The sequence below is a fragment of the Centroberyx affinis genome, unplaced genomic scaffold (assembly GCF_046629955.1).
Source record: "Centroberyx affinis isolate AG114_WGS23_722 - 3 ecotype Tasmania unplaced genomic scaffold, CSIRO-AGI_Caff_v1 ptg003934l_1, whole genome shotgun sequence".
Classification (NCBI taxonomy): Eukaryota; Metazoa; Chordata; class Actinopteri; order Beryciformes; family Berycidae; genus Centroberyx; species Centroberyx affinis.
The window spans coordinates 193,283-211,827 of record NW_027281763.1 but is presented as its reverse complement, the minus strand read 5'-3'; the positions used below and the strand labels follow the sequence as shown (position 1 = coordinate 211,827).

The window sequence follows — 18,545 nt, the reverse complement described above, 5'->3', positions numbered from 1 at the left end:
TCGCTCAAATACAAGCTGTCTCACCTTATACCATCACAGTTACAGTGTGTGAGCCACAGATCAGTGAAGGAGAACAAATAACTCAAAAAAAAAAATTTCAGAACTATGTGCCCAAATGTTTGTAGGCAGCCATGGTGACACATCATGCAGAAATGTGTAACAATCTATGAAAGATAAAAATGAACACACGGTGGCACAGTATGTGGAATGGAAGGTCGCAAAGCTGCACCAGAAAAACATTTATCATCAAAAGTAACCGCAACTGTTGAAACAAAATAATAACACAGACATTTGAAACAAGTCCATGCTGTTTTGTAATTCTTGTTTGGCTCCAGTAGCATCTTTACTGGCGTCAAGTCTCTCTCGCTGAGACATTGTGCAAAATCCAGGAGCAACGGCCATTTGATGGGTTTCAGTCGCAACCAAAGAAAAATACACAATCTGTGCTGAAGTGTTTTTTGGCCATCAATAAAATGGTTCAGTTTTCAAAAGTACATGCCACTGAGAACTTCCAGCATCCTCTCTGAACTCATTTCCTGCCCATTTTGCAAGCCTTTGACATATAGGCTGTAACAAAACCCATCTGTCCCTGAATGTTGAGTAGATCCTGTTTTTGTCTGTACTCACAAACACACACACTACACTTGGTGTGAAAGACAGAGGTCAAAGAGCAGCAGCAAAGAAAGCCAAGTGTGCTTTGACTGTGACACACCTGGCAACAGCGCGACAAACCTCTAGATGGGTGTGATTAACCCCCTGGCCTGCTAGCTTTGTTTTCTTCTGGCGGCATCTGCTTCAGTGGAGCAGCACAGGCTGCAGGAGTTAATGTACCGGTGAAGGAACCAGGCCAGCTGCAATCTTTGAAGGTCCAAGAGGGGGGAAATGGGACTTCCGTATGGCCAAGACATCGCGAGGAGGACAGCAGAAGATGGATCTCTCTATATTGGACCACCTCCGCCTCTGCTGTCTTTAAAAGACAGCGAGCCATTTGTGCCAACATATCTAACTGCGGGGGCTGCAACTTGTAAATAAGACATACGCATTAACCTCTGTGTTTACTAAGGATATGGTTTTGTCATTTCGGAGGCCCAAGTGCTTTTTCATAGCGCGTTATGGCGGCGCAGTAATACTGTAGCGCATGGCTCTCTGTAAAGGGCGGGTGGGGGCGGCGAGGCAAAGAGTAATAAACCGTGTCAGTTCCTTTCCAGGGATAAAAATATTAAATCTTTCCTTTTTCAGAGAAGAGGTCCATTTTCATTTTTCACCGCTTCCGCTCCCTCTCCAACAGACATGATAGGATGAAAAAAAATGTTTCTGTCTAGGATATTTGTGCCAGGGAAATCAATCAATTAGCTATAAGCGCTGAGATAAGTCACTTTCTCATTATGCAGGCTGGGAGTGGGGTGGTGGGGTGGGGGCTGGGGGTGTGTGTGTGTGTGGGGGGGGGGGCTACACAGTGATGCTCATGCTGCAGAGTGCACTTACTCGTGCACACAATGAGGTCAGCACGTGACCCCCCTCCAGCACTGGGTACAAACACATCCCTTCTGCAGAGCCATGGGCAAAGCGCTGACGACCATCTGAGTGAATCCTCAACATTATATGCCATCCTGACACACGGCGTTGGGAGACACAGATTGCTCTGTGTGCATGCACGTTACTAAAAATACCTCTACACATGCAAGAATCCTCCGGAGGATTGCACAGTAGTACCTCTCTCTCGCTCTCTCTCTCTCTCTCTTTCTCCGGTGTGTGAAGGAACTTGGCATGAAAGAGAAGGCTGAAAAACTCCGTAATCGTAATGCATGAGCTGCGTTCACGGGTGCCGGAGCTCATTCAGTGCTTTGGACATATTCATTTCCTCCAACACTTAAAACATATAATAGTAGGGGGAGGAGCGAAGGAGCTTTATACTAATAAATCACTAAGAAAGTCTCCCCGCAGAAAGGTTACACATTTCTAATTGGATTCTTTTTATCCATCTTTGTGGGATTTTTTCACCTTCTCTGCCTTTGATTTATAGTACATCAACTGGCTCTTGAGTTCTGAAGCCTTGTTGTTGATTCATAGGAGGCTGACAGCTCCTGACATTTTCCTATAAATATTAATCATAAATCTAGGTTCAAGTCATGGGGGTGAATAATCTGAAAGACATAACCAGTCGAGAATATTAATTAACTAAATCTAATTAAGCTTTTGGATAAACCGGTACGGGACAATTTTCCCCGGTCCATAGCTCCATCACTTGTCTAAGAGATAAAGACGGCATGAGGACACATGATAATGATTCAGTCATTGTAACTTTGTTATTGAGAGTAAGGGCATCAAGATGTGCCTATATAAAATCAGCGTGCATCTTTTTATCTTTTAGCAAACCTTTATTTAATTACGAAAGTCAAGTAAGAGCAAGTTCCTATTCAGTCAAGTACAGTATCCAGTCATCAAACCTGCAGCAACATGTTTTAGGTTCTTGTAAAGATTTTGAAATTATAGACAATTAAGTGGATTCATAAAAACGTGCATTATCATGATGAAACAGTAATTCCTTTAATCCCGTCTTTCGTTATTCACACAGTCTATATTTCACATCCACTGCATGAAAATCAGTATTATCTACATCTGGAGGAGCAAAACAAATGAGTCTACACATGCAGCACAAAGGCGTATTCATGCCTTGCAAATCCAGCTACCCATCCTTGAAATTCCTTTAATTCAAAATATAGCACGGCATTTAATGGCAGTTTATCAGTTCCGCTCTTATATTTCTGCAGGCCTTTCAAATAAAAAAAAATAAAAAAAAGAGAGAGACTTTGTCTGTGTTAGATGAAAACTCTGTTCAAGGTGTGTGGGAAGGCAAACCTCAAAGGCGGGTAGATAAGCCTTTCATTCCTGGCTTTTGTTTATCTCACAGGGAAGTTTAAAAGGATATCATTCATTATTCAGACTGTATTTGCAGAATACAAACTCTTAGCTGTGCTTAGTTTTGGAGACGCTCTTTGTGTAAATGTTAAATAAACCAGACCTTTGCTCCCAGGATTACCCAGCTAAATGCATGACTGGCATCCCCATACTCACAATAGCACCATCCTCCACCATAAGGCTATACTATTACACTATCATTCAGCTGACATATAGCATTTTCAACATCACTCCTTGATATAGTGACAAAACTGCTACTCCACACACCACTTTTCCATGTGTTTTTTTTTATAATACCACTCCCTTTTCAGTCTTGCACCATCCCACTCTCTCAACTGTTCCAATCTCATATAATATTTGGCTTTGCTCTTCAGAATACCCCTAAAGTGAGGTGCAAAAACCACACCGGCCATTTTCGCAGCCAGCTGTACTTAACGAGTTTCTCCTGCTGTGTTTGTTATAATTATTTAGTGTGATCCTGTGATAACTGTGATCAAACTTGCCTGATTGTAGCTGCTGGTTTGTTTTTTTAATGAGACATATCAAGAAAATCTGCAACATTTTCTGCTTTCATCTGTGGCAAAAGTGCAGGGACTGGAAATGATTGTAAGTCAAAGGAAAATGTTTTGTTGATTTGCTTGTAGAGAAATTCCTTAATAAGATGATTTACTGTAAAAGTGAATGATCGTTTGAGGGGGATTTCTATGCATGAAGGTTGGAAAATGGGCAGTTCTGCAAGTTATGAGAATATCTACGGCACTGCTGCAAATATTGCTGATTTTGATTGAGTGGCATTTTTTTTAAATCAATGTCATAAACTCCTGGAGTGATCTGTAAACCTGTGATCTATCCAATTATTCTACAAATACATATTTTTAGAGCAAGTGTGACTAGCGGCAAGGCCTGATTTCCCCTGTGCACGAGCATACAGTCATTCCTCATATATGTTAGAAAACACGTCAACAAATGCACTGGGCTTCAACAATCTAATGTGAATATGTTTGTGCTTACTGTAAGTTGTAATAACATAGAAGCTACAAACAAGCAGGGTGAATCAATTATCCACTACAATCAAATAAAGCAGACCACACAAGTCTGCATGCCTGCACAAACAGCAACGTCTTAATCTATGTGGTAAGTAGTTGTAGTCTCAGATGGCACTGGGTTTCTGCTTGATGGATTCTCCAAGCTCAAAGCGTGAAAAGCAGTTGTGGATGTCAAGATTCCCCTGACACTCATTCACCGATGATCAATTTCCCATCCTCCATCCTCTGGCCTGCCCTCACACATCAGCATCAATCCAACACAAGTAAATACAGTGAGTGGCTTAATGCATTTTCCTCTCGAGGGACTCTGCAGACCAAAATGGCATCTGGAGGGTAAATAAATAAATATTCCGTTGAGTGGTGGAGTGGATTGTATTCTGTTGAATAGTGAACAATCTTTTTCCCCCCTGTCGTCCATAAAAAGGAATGCAATTCTATTTAGTATAGGCTACTGAGCATAATAATAAACAGCTAAGGACACAGTCACAGAAGAGTCGTGAGTTGGATGATAAAAGTAGAGTGATAAAGCTCAGTTCAATAAGGAGAAAGAAGGCAGTCATCCCTTGTTAAACAAATCAAACAGCATGACTATCGAGTCAGCATGTGCACTTGAGGAGGGCTAATTAGAGTCCTCCTTTAGCATGGCCTCCATTCAAACTGCAATCAGAAGTCTGGCACAACACAGCCAACGAAAATCACTTCAGTTAACAAGGTCTATACACAACGCTACACTATGACATAGGCCTTTGGAAAGACATTGTTTATTTCCCATCACTGCGCTAGTTTTATGTCAAACTAGAGATGTACAGCCCCTTTGGCAATGACAGGAAAGACAAACAAAACAAAATTCAAACCGGCTTAACGGGCTCATGATGGTAAGACCGATTTGATACAACTTCACTCCTCACTCTTTCACACCGCAACATCATACGGTTTGATTAATCTCTCCGAGCACATAATCTAGTGCGCTACCCACAGAGCGCAGCAGTTCTCACCCAACCTCTGCACAGCGGCAGCTGGATAAGCTATGATAGGACGAAGGGCATGGCAGCAAATATAACACGTCCAGCGCTCAACATCATGACCTTGACTGGAGAGCAGGCTGACAGACAGCCTCTGTCTTTTCACACCACTGAAATGGACCCAGTCCAATTACAGGCACCAGGCACATTGTCTTGTTAACTTCAGCTCCAACTGTACATTTGGGCAACTCACAGATCAAGCACTCACAGGAGTTTAAATTGACAGAGCTACCTTTTTCGCTGTCACAGCTTCTTGTGTGACTCTGTCTGTGGTGAGTGATGGAGGAGCAAAATAAGCTGTCAAAGGCGCCTATGCAGATAGTGATGGCATCAAAGTTGGCAAATTCTGACAGGCTTCGTAGGAGGCCTGAGTGTTGTTAAGCAATGTAGCAGAAATACACAGCAGATGCAGATGTCTTAGCATTTAACCTGAAGAAGGGCACTGCATTGTTAAGTCAGTCTGACATGACATGTTGCCTACACCAACAGACAAACAGACATTACAAGGCATTAGATATTCACACATCTACTTTCATAAACACGAGACTGCTGTAGCACAACTTACTCATGCAGCCTATTAGTCATGTGAGTAAAATGAGTCTAGGATACTTTAGAAATGATGTTGCACAATGTAAGATCCTGAATCATAGGAATTCAACAGAATCCTGTGGCTTTGCCTTGAACTTGAAGAGAGCGGAAATGGTTGCAGCTCAGTGACACAGACAAGATAGCAGCTGCATTTGATCCAAACTCCGCCAGATTACTAATTAGGTATTGACCTATAAATGGCACTTTAGAAATGACAGCTACCAATATTGACCTTTAAAAGAGGAGTAAATATAAACAGTGTCTCCCAAAGCTTACCATTGTGCCTGTGGCAGAGGTCAATACCAAGGCTCCATTAGACCCATTTAAATAAAACCTTCTCCTGGAATAAAATGGCACATTTAGCTATTTGGCAGAATTAGCCTGTGGAACAGGCATGGAATATTTGAATACTTAAACAACACACAGGGCAGGCTTGATGCAAGTGCTGCTGACAGACGAATAGCGAGAGGCGACCTAGACGTGCAGACCATGGCTCTGAAATACGCCTGAGTGTTAATTGGAAACATAGCACAACTCCTTCCTCACTGAGGCGTGTCATTGGAAAAGAAATAAGTAGAAGCAGCCATAATATACAAAGACACTCGTAGGGATAAAAGAGCACAACTCATCATGATATGGGAAGGCAGATGAGGCCAATGCTAAATACACATCTAACTGAACCAACAAGAAAGTCTTAACACAGACAAATACCCCCTTCTCCAAAACAATACTCTTGGGCTTACATACCGCAGCTTATTGTTATAAATGGTGGTTAAGGGATGTGTAGTTTCTAATATGCAGGAAAAACTTTTTCTCTCTGCCAAAGCTGGACTTAAAATATAGTTTTACTTGGAAAAGTTCCAAAGAAACTGCAAAAGCAGATAATTAAAAAGGATCACTAGAGAATAATTAACTGTATTAAACTGTATCCTCATTAGTTATGCCAAAAATATAACTCTTGCGCCTAAAATGTTTACGATGGGACAATCCCGCATATATGAAAGGCAGCGGGGGGATGTGGCAGCATCTGTTCCACATACAGGTGTGTTATTGCAATGCCAAAGTCAGACTAGGAGGAGCATCATCATGACACAGTTCTAGTGCCCCTATGACTGTCCAACACCCTACCCCCATTCCCTGACCTCTATTTCCCTGTTGGTCAGTCCACAGCAAATCCGAAAAGCCTCCCAGCATCTCCATGGCGACGGGCCTCAGTTGAGCAGATGGCCTCAGTGTGCCGAGCGGCAATTAAAGCGGGAGCGATGAGCGGGGAAAAGAAAGTGGGTCAGGATCAGGGGGAGCAGGGCCGGCAACGTGAAGCTGCTTCTGCCTCGGGCCTGCACATGCACATGGACGTACACTCATGCATCCGCGCGCTCACCAACATATACACACACACACACACACACACACACACACACACACACACACACACACACACACACACACAAACACACACACACACGCATTCACGCCTCAGTGCACTCCTTCCTCACTCGGTCTTCCCAGCAAAAACAAATACCCACCCCACGCCAGTCACGAAGCATCAGCATTGTGAGAATGAAAGAGGGGCTGGAGCGTTATGGGGAAGTGCAGCGAACGACGAGCTGCCCCCTAACCTCACACACCGTATCTATCCAGTGGTGAGAAGTCAGAGAAACTTCCACTGGAATTACACTGGCAAATCCCACAACCCCATCAATAGGATTAACCCTTTAAACCGGGCACAGCGTCATATAGAATCAGCCCACTGTTGTTTGGATTACTTCCACAAGAGCGCCGCTCTGGCAGGAATTGCTTTTCCTCTTTCCGCATTACCAATAATTCACAAACAGCAGGGATAAAACACACCCTCAGTGATGTGGGGCAAATCCAATCAGTGTCATCCTCCCACTACTTTCATCCAGTATTTTTGCAATCCATTGAAACATGGGACTTCCATTTCATCTTGAGTTGGAGCCACTTGTTATAAAAGATCTGATTGAGCTTCTAAATCACTCATTACTCAAATTTAGAACGGCTTTAATTGAACTAATTTAGCAGACAATATGATCGCTAGCACATTATGAGGCTTTTAATTTAATTTGCTGTTTTATGTGTCATAATATTCATATAATTAGGCAACGGGCAACGCGCTTGTTTGAAGATAGCTTTAATACGAGTTGGTTTTAGGGGTCCATTGGCTTCCCACGCAGCGGCGAAAAAAAAAAAGGCCTAATGAGCTGGAAAAAATTGAATGAACTTTTATTTGCACAACTCTTTTCATCCAGCGAGCAGTCCCAACGTGCCTAAATAGAGCTTCAGCCAAGAACACTATTTCAAGGCAAACTGGAATCACCCTTGGAACATAGCCTCATTCAGTAACAGCATGACCCTCTGCACACTCCCATCCCCCGCAGGGTCTACATGTAAATCTCCATTTCCCTTTTCCCTCCTTACGTTTAGTCTGTTACTTTCCCTTGCAAATCATTTTTCCATGACTTAGGAAAGAAGCACAATCCATAAAGTCATTCTGCAGAACAACTTGAAACTTGGCAAACTAAAAGGGCATGAGTCTGCAAGCAGGAACGGGGAACGGTATTTTAAGGGGTCTGCTGCGGCATTAAACAGCCTTTATATCAAGTTTCTCATTCCTAACATTTGTTCCTTTTTAGCTTCTATTTTGAGGCTTCGTAATGCTGACAAAGGGAGTACACCGTGCCAGGAACAATTGCAAGGCCCTGCATCTATCTGAAATAAATATTTACTGATGCTCATGCTCTGCTTTTGTGCACGCAGCATATGGTTAAAGTAAGGGAAGAAACTCAACTGTGAGATACCAGTAAAGTCAAGAAAAGGCGCTCTTTACTGTAAGTCTAAATGTGTGAGCCTGTGAGGTGCGTGGGTGCCGGGTCACTGTGTGGGTGTTCCTCAGGCCGGTTATATGTGCATATGTTACCATCGCATAAATGTTGTAACTCAGATGTTCGGCACGTGGGCAGGAGAGGAGGAACCCTTGACCCCCAACCTTCTGTTTCTCTGGCCTGCCGTAACATTTGGCCCCTCCATGGCTCAACTGACAATTGCTCTAACCTACAAAATGGCCCCCCGTGATTCCTCTACTGGTATCAAAGCCCTCTCCAGATTCCTCACTGGTTAATTCCACCAGCAATCTCGTAGCCAAGCAAGAAGTGTGGTGCCAGGGCGGAGGCTCCCATGTGGGAGCTCCTGGCAAAGTTATTGGGCTGGAAGAGGCAAGGAGAAGTGAGGAGGAGGGAAGGGGGGGGGGGCATTTTGGTTGGGGGACACCAGGCCAGGAGAGATGTGCTGAAACGATTAGTTGATTAGTCGATCATCGGTAAATGTAAACGTTTCAGTCATTTATCGATATGGTTATAGATTCACAAATGCTAAAATTTGCTTGCTTTTCTCCATTTCATTTGATTATAAAATTAATACCTTGGGGTTTTTTTTTGGCTGCTGGCAGACTTGGTAAGAAATGTCATTATTTTTGACATTTTATAGACAATGACTAAGAAAGTCCATATGCTGGCTAAGAAAATGGACATAAAAACGGCTTCACTGGTCCGTCGATTTCAAACAGGCAAGAACCAAAAAAAAGGAAATCTGCACTCTCAGAAAGATATCTTGATTGATTTATTTTACATGTTTCAAATAAAATGTTTCGAAAATATAGCCTGGCAAGCTGAAATGTGACATTATATAGACGAAATGATAAATCGAAAACATAATCGCTAATGAAAATAATAATTGGTTGCAGCCTTACAGGAGAGATGGAGGAGGAGAGACAGGTATAGCTGCAGCTCCTCTCCAGGGAGAAGGGCTTTCCTGCCCAGCGCCTTTCTGAAGTCAGTGCCTAAAATAATGCATCAGGGTTACTGCAGTAGCACTGTGTGCGATTTCTGCGGTGGAGGCCCAAAGTGGCTATGTACTGTATGTGCATATCTCCTATTTATGAGTATGAACCGTTATGCACCATATATTCATATAAACTGCTCCTTTAATCGAGCACTCTGGGAAATGTCATCTATGAAAGGAATAAAATTACATGGATTTCTCCCCCTTGTTTTCTTCACTTTATGGCCGTCTGATCCATTTGGGACATATTGATGCATTTAGAGGAGTAAACAGAGTGTTGCCACAGTACAGCCATACCTTACAGTCTGGTTTTTATGCATATAAATCAGTAGCTTAAATAGGTGCAGTGCTGATGCAGTCTTTTGTCTTATACAGCTAGAGATAAAGGGATAAACAGAACCCCTCTCTCCTTTGAGGTTTGACTAGCAGAGTAGTTAAACCCCCCCCCCCCCACCTTTTTCTCATACACACACACAAAAAATAAGAACAAAAACAGGCTGTACATAAACTTCTGTAGGCAAATTCCAGCCAGATACTCATCAATGCCAGTTGAAAAGGGAGGACATACAGCAAAGGGGGGTGGGGAGAGGGGGGAGTTTGGCACATCTGACTTTCTGAAAACAATGCAACATTAGAGTGAAATTCAGCCAGGCTTGAAACTGGGGAATCAATAGCAGACTACATTAGTTACTTTGGCATGGACCCTACTGACAAAATGGAAGGATCAATGCCAAACTGCAGGCCATCTCTGTGTTTATCTTCATCTCTCTTTCGGTAAGGCTGGACCGTGTGCATTATAAATGGGCGAAATGGAGTCGACCAGAATTTCTATCCCCAGTCTCTCAATATGTATGTCGACTTCAGTCGCACCGTGACGACAAGCGCGAGTAAACCATCGTGTCGACTGAGGCGCCGGCGGCGTAAAGAAACAGCGGTTGAAATATGTTTTAAGCGTGTTCATAAATAAGCAAGTGAAATCCTTTTGAATGGAGCGATCATCCTAGAAGTTGATCACAGCATGGAAGGATACCAACATAGATGAAAGGCGCACGCAGCAAGAAATATGACTGACATAGAGCTGACCTGTTATCAGTCATATTTGCTAGTCTGTCTGCACAGGACGAGGGCACTAAGGAGCTTTGCACCAAGCTGCAGCACACTGGGAGCTTAGCTATATGTCAGGGAGAATAAATAAACCTGTGTTTGTGTTTTCTAAGCAGCCCCCCCACCCCCCTCCCCCTCTCCCCTCCACCCCCCCCACCCCACCCCCCTCCCACTCCCATTTACAACCAAGCTGTTGCTTTGAAGCACAGTCAGCTCCCGGAGAGATATCAGCTCGGAATATTAAATGAGCGAACACCATCACTCATTAAAAAGGGAAACATTTCATGAAACAAACCCCCTTTTGTATCAAGTGCTAACCAAGCCGACTCACAGCACGCACCATCCTCAAAGGCAGAGAGAGGAGACAGGAGAGAGAGAGGGAGAGAGAGTGGAAGGTGGAGGAGAGATGAGGAGGAAGGAGGGGGGGGTGGAGGTGGAGGTGCATCCAAGTTTGTGGAAAGTACAACATTAAAATTCAAAGTTGTGGTAGTGGATCAGCTTTGCAGGGCGGCTACCTGAGCCTTGTGGACAGCCTGGTACGTTGTCACAATAACCAAAATTTTGATACTACTTTGATACCGTTGAGAAAGATGGAAGTCAATAGTGAATTTTAAAATGTGTGGTCTATAAACTGAAATCTCAACATCACCTCCAGAGGGTGTGTATGTGTGGACTGCATGCGGATTAGGATAGTTAGAAGAAGAAGGGCTGTAACAGGGTTCGACCGATATGGGTTTTTGAAGGCCGATAGCAATACTGATCTTTTTAGACAGAAGTTGCCGTTAGATTGCTGATATTTTGTACCAATAGTCTTAAAATTTTACCATTTTCATGCCAAGATTTTACAATGATTTGGTGTTTCCAGGGGTAGAAAAGCCTCTGAAACAGCATTCAGACCATCATTGGACACTAAAACTCTCCACTGAAACCCATGTTCATGAAATTCCTTCAGGTGGGTTAGCCGCTTCTTAAGGCAGCATGACGCACTGCACCTTTTCAAAGCTAGAGAAAACTCTGGGATACATTACTGCCTTCAAATGAAGAATGAATTTACAAAAAGCAAAACGTGCAAAGAAAATAAACTTTCATTACACGACTGTGAATGTAGCTGTAGTCAGGAAGGAACCTCCATCATGTGGAGGTGGACAACATTGTGGCTGATATCCAATATTTAATAAAAGTATCGGCAAACTGATATATCGGTCTAACCAATATATCGGCAAACTTGATTTATCAGTCTAGCCCAAGATTGCAGAAGACAGAGCTGCAGGCTAGCGCTTGACAGTCGACTGCTGCAGTCAGCACAAAATTCAAGTTGAGTCCAGCAGCTGAAAACATGGCAACAGCATCAACCAGTCCACCACATCTTGAACTGAATCCCAGCCCATCTAAACTGGTTGACAAAACTGATGCCAAGAGCAAAATTTTGAACTATTTCACTAGAGCCAACTAAGACGAACACCCAGCCGGCATCAAACCCCCGTACCAAAGTTGCTACAAAGCTGTCCAAGTCAATATGGTAACATAACTTAAAATAAAACACAGTGGTTGTTCTGTGGCACTGATATCAAAATCAAAATTTGATATCGTGATATCGTGTGATATCGTGACAATATGTGTTTCTACCTCACACCCTTATCCTCAGACTCCTCACTGACTGGTTATCAGGACTTCTGCTCTCCTTAATGGAAGCACATCAGCCCAGCTGTCTGTTGTAAATTGACTTGTTCAGGCAGTCACACAGGGGGGTGGGAGCTGCAGTGATCAGATCTGCTTTATTTTAAAGGCGTACAGATTTAGAGGGAAGAGCAGGAATTATCCACTCTCTCAATCCCAGATCAGCCCATGGCTAAATGCCCCAATTGTAAACCCAGACACCATGAGCAAAGAACGGTATGCCCATACCGTTTCTCCTCTAAACTAGGAAGAACCAGGAAATAACCACATTAAAATGAAACCTTAAAAGGCTGTTCCTTCTACAGAGCAGCACCAAAAAAAACACCTAGGGAAATGGATCCAGATGAAGAAATAAACATATTTTGCTTTTAACTGAAATGACTGATTAAAGGTAGTAACTATAGTAACGAGCACCAGAGGAGGAAGAAGGCAATGAAACTGCTTATAAGCTACTGGCAAGCCAAGACAGCATTACGAATAAAAAACTTTAGACTGTCAAAATCCCTCTAACATGTGAGATTATTTACTTTTTCTTCAGAGAAGATTTACATCAATTTAGGAACCGTAATAAGCCTATCCTCAGATGCTGGAACAGTGCTCTCACAAATGTGGAACAAGTGTAGTCAGTGACTGCTTTCTTGAGAGCAGAACAGGAATTTAACCATTTCATCTCTTGACAAGAATCAGCTAAATCAAAAAAAGAAAGAAAAAAAAAGAATCAGCAGAACACATTAATACCAAATCAGAAAAGCAGAGGCAAGATTGGATCCCCTTTATTGATTTCCGTTTTCCTTACTTTGCTGATTGTGCGATTTGAGTTGAAACAGAACAGAATTTCAAGGGTTTGAAGCAGAAAATTGCAGCTGCAGCTTGCAGATAAACGTGCACTCCATTCTGATCCAGCATGGTGACTGTCTGGAGTAAAGGAAGCGAGGGAGCAGGAGGGGACACTTGAGTAGCATTATACCAAAACAACAGCCAAAAAATGACAGCACCAGAACGGGAACACTGCAAATTATACCGTACTGTATGTTCTTACAAAACAAGCTACCTGGTAAGCTTAGAGTGCCAGTGTCTGGGACAAATATTACTTTTGGTATTCACTAAACTCCCCCGCACCTTAAAATAGGCTTATTCTGGGGATCAGATCCAAACAATTTCATCATCACAGAGACAAGGAGAAGTACTTGTAAGATCCTCACGCTCAGGCTTTCTTAGATTCACTCGAGGCCTTAAAACACTCATTTAGCTATTTCTAATCATTAGTAAAAAAAAATCCAGCGCATCAACTACAGACTCCAAAACAGTTGGAGAGGGAGAACTTAATTTAACATTCACTCTGTCCTTAATACTATTTGTGCAGTCATCCGCACGCACAGAACACTCCATTTTGTCATAACCTTTCCATTATTTAGGTTCAGTGCTTATCGCCATGTTTTATTCATCTATTCGGTGATATGCAGCCTTTAAGCAGAGACCACAGGGGTTGTGAATGTGCATCATGGAATTAAAAACAAAACTGAAAATGCGCTTCTTAGAGCAACTTCTGTGTGATGTGTGGTACGAAACCTAATGCAAATAATTGCCTTTGAAAAGTCACTTAATTGTCTGAGAATTGTTGAGCTCCCACTCCATTTCCAGAATATTAGCAGACATAGACGAATCTGCACTTTAGAGACAGTTCACACAGTGCTTTGAGAAGGATTTGCTAAAGAGTTGACAGCGGAACCACAATGAGCTAAATGCTCAAAGAGATGAAGTTTGAGTGCCCAAGTGGCTCCATTAGTTCCTATGGCAAAGGAGAAGCTTAATCTCCTGTCAGTTCCCCTCTAGCTGGTCTCCCAGGACTAGGAGCGCTCTCCCATCCATCACCTCAGCAGGGACCAAAGGGAGACTCCCCGGGGAATGAGGATCAGACCAATTTGCATTCACACTCTAACCATCAAGGCCCAACAATCCCATAATGATCCTCTCACTTCGACTATATCGCAACTGCAGTCTAAATGAAATGCAATATGCCACGAACTAGCAATTAGTTTTCCTCAAAAGAAAGAAAAAATGAGAAAAGTCAAAATGCTAATTAACATGTTCCAACTGGGCAGCGGCGCTCACGCCATGCCCCCGTCTCCGGGCTGAGAAAACATGACTTGCCTCCTGCAGGGCTCAACATAAAACATCCACTCCACCACTCTCTCCATGAACATACCTGCGACAGCCTTCTGACCCTCTCTATTCCTTCTGACCCTCTGTCTATTCCTTTGTGTCCAGCTGATGTCACACAATTTCCTGGGCAATTAACCCCCAAAGAGTTTAAACAGTAAAAGTGTCCATCAAAGCAAAAACAGGAGACATCATCCATGCTCCAAATCTCTGAGGAACACATCATATGATAATCAAACACCAAATACGCACAGTTAACATACAGTAATGCACAAGATAATGCAGCTAAATCCCCCTGTGTTATGCTATTAATAGAAAAGCCGTGTAGCTTACTCCCAACCATCCGTGAGCAAGTCATAAATATCATAATAAAACATTCCACGAAATGACTGACAGAGCTGAGCAACAGGGGTCTCGAGCAAAATGATTTGTTGAGTTTGCATGCTGCCAAGTTATTACCGAGATTATATTTCAGAGCTACACAAATTCCTATCCTGAATAATGGTACATTCAAAGTTGATGCTCATCCATCATTCAGCATTCATTTCCCAAATGTTTAATCCAACTAAGATGTGGAATTAAAGCTGGAAAATCTCCTTATCCCACCGCAGAGAATGATATCTATATGGGCACGTATCGCACCAGGACCTGAGGATGGAGCCAAGCCATAAACAACCACCTGGTTGCTAACTCAATTCACACTCAATTAAATATCAGTCTGGGATCCTGGGGAGACCAAGCTCCAATCTAAGAAAGCAGGAACAGAGCTATTATTATTCACAGACCCATTATTCTCAATGTTCCCTTTATTTGATAATCTATTGGCGAGCAGCTCTGAATATTTTTCTATGTTTATTTATGAATTTGGCACTCTTGTGTTGTCTACAAATGGTTATTACTATGACATGCACAAATGGCTTTCCCTGATGGATAATTGTAATAGGGTCTGCTGCTACTTGCATTTGTTAGAGCCATTCCCACTTGTTTGTGCTTGGGTAATGAGGGTAGAGTCTGGAACATGCTGTATATCAATTAGGCCATCAAAGACAGTGGGCATTTATGGCCACGCCCTTTAACCTCAGGGTGAAAGATCAGATTCTTGTTTTTGCATGTCAAAAGAAGTGGGTCCAAACAACTGACAAAAAAAAAAGTTTTGCAAGCCTTTCCCTCTATTAAGGCGCCCGGAGACATGAATCACGAAGCCACTGTGGTTTTAAATAAGCTTTTTCATTTAACCGAAAAACATAAGAGCAATGTGTAGTCATACGATGTTTAATGAGGCGCAGAAAACATCCTCCTGCATTACTTAAACGAGACGTTTCCAGGACGCTTTAAGTGCAATTTTGAGACATTTTCACTCCCTTGATTGAACAGCTTCAAAAGATTTCCAACGTGAATCCCAAGGGAACCAGTTAATCCTGATCTTCTCCACAAGCAAAGGGATCATCTCAACGTAAATCAGACAGGGCTTTTGATCAAAGTATTCAATCAGTCTTAAACACATGATGCCATAAGGAGCCTCGCTATGAACAAGGTCAACATCTTAGTTGTGCCTGACACTCCAGATAAGCCAAAATATTAGACTAGAAAATAACATGGAAGCACTTTGAAAACAACACATGTTAAAAGGTGATGACAGTGCCGAATAACATGAAATTCTGTAAAAATATGTAAAGTCTCTCAGAGAAAATGAAAACAGCAGTATCATTCAAAACATGACCCATCATCTCTTGACCACACTTCACCCTGTTCCATTCCTTTCCTAAACTAGTGGCGCCTGGACAATATTTACCAGTCCATGATGTAAACAAACCAGTAAAGTTTCACATAAGCCCAGTTAGCCTAAAACCCTCTGCATAATGGATCCATGTCTAGTGCTGCAACTCACTTGCCCAGACAGGATTAGTTTACCAAAGCTACTCACAGACACACACAAACACAAACACACACACATACACACTCAAACACACACACACACACACACACACACACACACATACAAATCATGGTGTTGGTGCTTTTTTTGTTGGCATTGTTTTGTTTTCTAATTAAATGAGGTTGTCAATACAACTAGAATAATGATGCTCCCTCCAATATATGAGTCAATATACATAATGCTAAACAAGAGAGATTATCAAGCATGTGTTTATATAATTAGGCCCACTTTGGGAAGCTTTAAGTCAGGATGATCGATGTCAAATTAACACTCCTCCATTTATCAACTGGTAATGCTATCGTCAGGACCCCCCCCCCCCCCCAAAAAAAAAAAAAATCTATTTTGCATTCACAGGAAAATAACTCAAAATATCACCAGACAATTCTTTGAAAGAAAACTGTCATCATATCCTGAATGCAAAATGTTTTGCACTCGTCTTCAGAATATTACCATGATGGAATATGAAAATGGTGAAGGCCAATGGATTGCATTAATTCTATAGAATACATTATGCCTGTATGTAATAAGCCTTTAACACTGTTTCTTTGTAACAGCCAACTAATAGACAGTAGCTGTCAATAACAGGCGAGGGGTTTCGTTCGTTTGGAAAATGTATTATTCAGGGCCACTCTGAAGCTACAAGTAGCCCATTATAAGGTACACTGTGATATTGGAAAACTTGGGGATTACTTCTCTGCCTGGCCTGCACAGTTCGTGCACATCGCCATCTGCCTGCTACACTGGTAAGTTCATTATTTTACAGACGTGTAAGTATTCCGCAACCGGCTCGAGAGGGTTGAATGTGGGCAGAGAAAACACTTTCCAATGTTTTTTTTTTCCACTCATGTTCACATCACACTGCGAAACATAAACCAAGCAATCAAGCCGATCCACCCGAGCATACATCAATCAAGTCGGTGCTATGGCAAAACATCATATCTAGGACACACACACACATACGGGGGCAGAGAGGTATTAATAAAGACAATGCAGAGGTCTGTGATCATTCCCCCCATTAAAACCTACATCTATGCGGCTTACCTTGGACGTGCAGAGCCAGCAGGAGTATCCATACACCCACACACATCGCCATGGCACCTCAGCTATCCGGATCTTCTGTGATAACCTGAGAGTGGATGGATAAAGGTTCACTCGCGACGACAACGACCAAGCATGCAACTTCTGCAAATCCCAGTCGGCCCGAACTATATGCGGTCTGCCCCCCTCGCTGACGACAAGTAGGCGACTTTCAAACTAGACGATCGGTGAGCTCCTCCGTAGGAAAGCATCAATTTTTACGTCTGCGGCGATTCCTTGTGTGGAGAGTTTTGGACAAAGTCGCCTGCTCCGTTTCCCCCCAAATGAGATCCAAATTTACGCACGCCGGCGATGCGCGATACAGGCGATGCAGTCTCTTTAGAAACAGCAGGCAAGGAACGAAGGAAGGAAAGAGAGGTGGGTGATTATCAAAGGCTCTCTTCTAGTTTAACCATCTATCCTTCTTGCTCCATCCACCGCTGCGGCTGCAGAACTATATCTCTCCCCCCCTCCAGTATTGTGGATCAGAGGTAAAGTGGGCGGGAGGTCCTCGATCGATGCTGCGCTGGGAAGTTTCCAACACTTAAAGAGAGTTCCTTTCGGATGAGTGTGGCCTCTCCTGCGGAATAAAAATGTCTGCAAATTCTGTCACAGCACCTAACAGATAATTCTGTCGGCACCGCTCTTGTTTCACCCTGTAGTTCCTCAAGTTCCCGTTCTCCCCTTCTGCAGCCACGGCCGGCTGGGTAGATCAGCACACCAGGCCGGTGAAGTTGTCCTAACTCTCTGGAAATACTGGGATGCCCCTCTCTCTCTCTCTCTCTCTCCCTCTCCGTTTTTTTTGTTGTGATGAAACACAATGTAGCGTTGTCCCGCTATGCGCACCGCCCCGCTGATCTGCCACCACAGTGTGTTGCTGACTATCGCTGACGCTTTGGAGAGATCGGGATCGGGTGACGTTGAACAAGGGAGGAGCCTGGGCTGTCCTGCAAGGCAAAAAGCATGCTGTTAAAACTAGCAGCCCGAGCTGTAGCCCAAGCTGGGGGCTCCTAAACTTTTTTCACGTCAAGGCCCCCCCGGATAGGCTTTACAACCCGGATATCATTTCGCTGTGTTTGAACCCCCATTTTAGAAGATATTTGTCCTTAAATTAGACTGGTTGGGGAGTCGGGATAAGGGTGCAATGACACCTATAAC

At 43.0% G+C, this 18,545-nt stretch overlaps 1 protein-coding gene across 2 annotated transcripts in view; it reads right to left on the bottom strand.

Annotated features, from left to right (window-relative positions):
- nectin1b (nectin cell adhesion molecule 1b) overlaps nucleotides 1-18,244 on the bottom strand; it is a 145,084-nt gene extending 126,840 nt beyond the window's left edge. For both annotated transcript variants that reach the window (XM_071541717.1, XM_071541718.1), the window contains exon 1: nucleotides 17,352-18,244. In XM_071541717.1, coding sequence (XP_071397818.1) covers nucleotides 17,352-17,403 — 52 coding nt within the window. In that variant the 5' untranslated portion in view covers nucleotides 17,404-18,244. The remainder of the gene's footprint in view (nucleotides 1-17,351) is intronic.
- Between the last annotated feature and the right edge of the window lie 301 nt (nucleotides 18,245-18,545).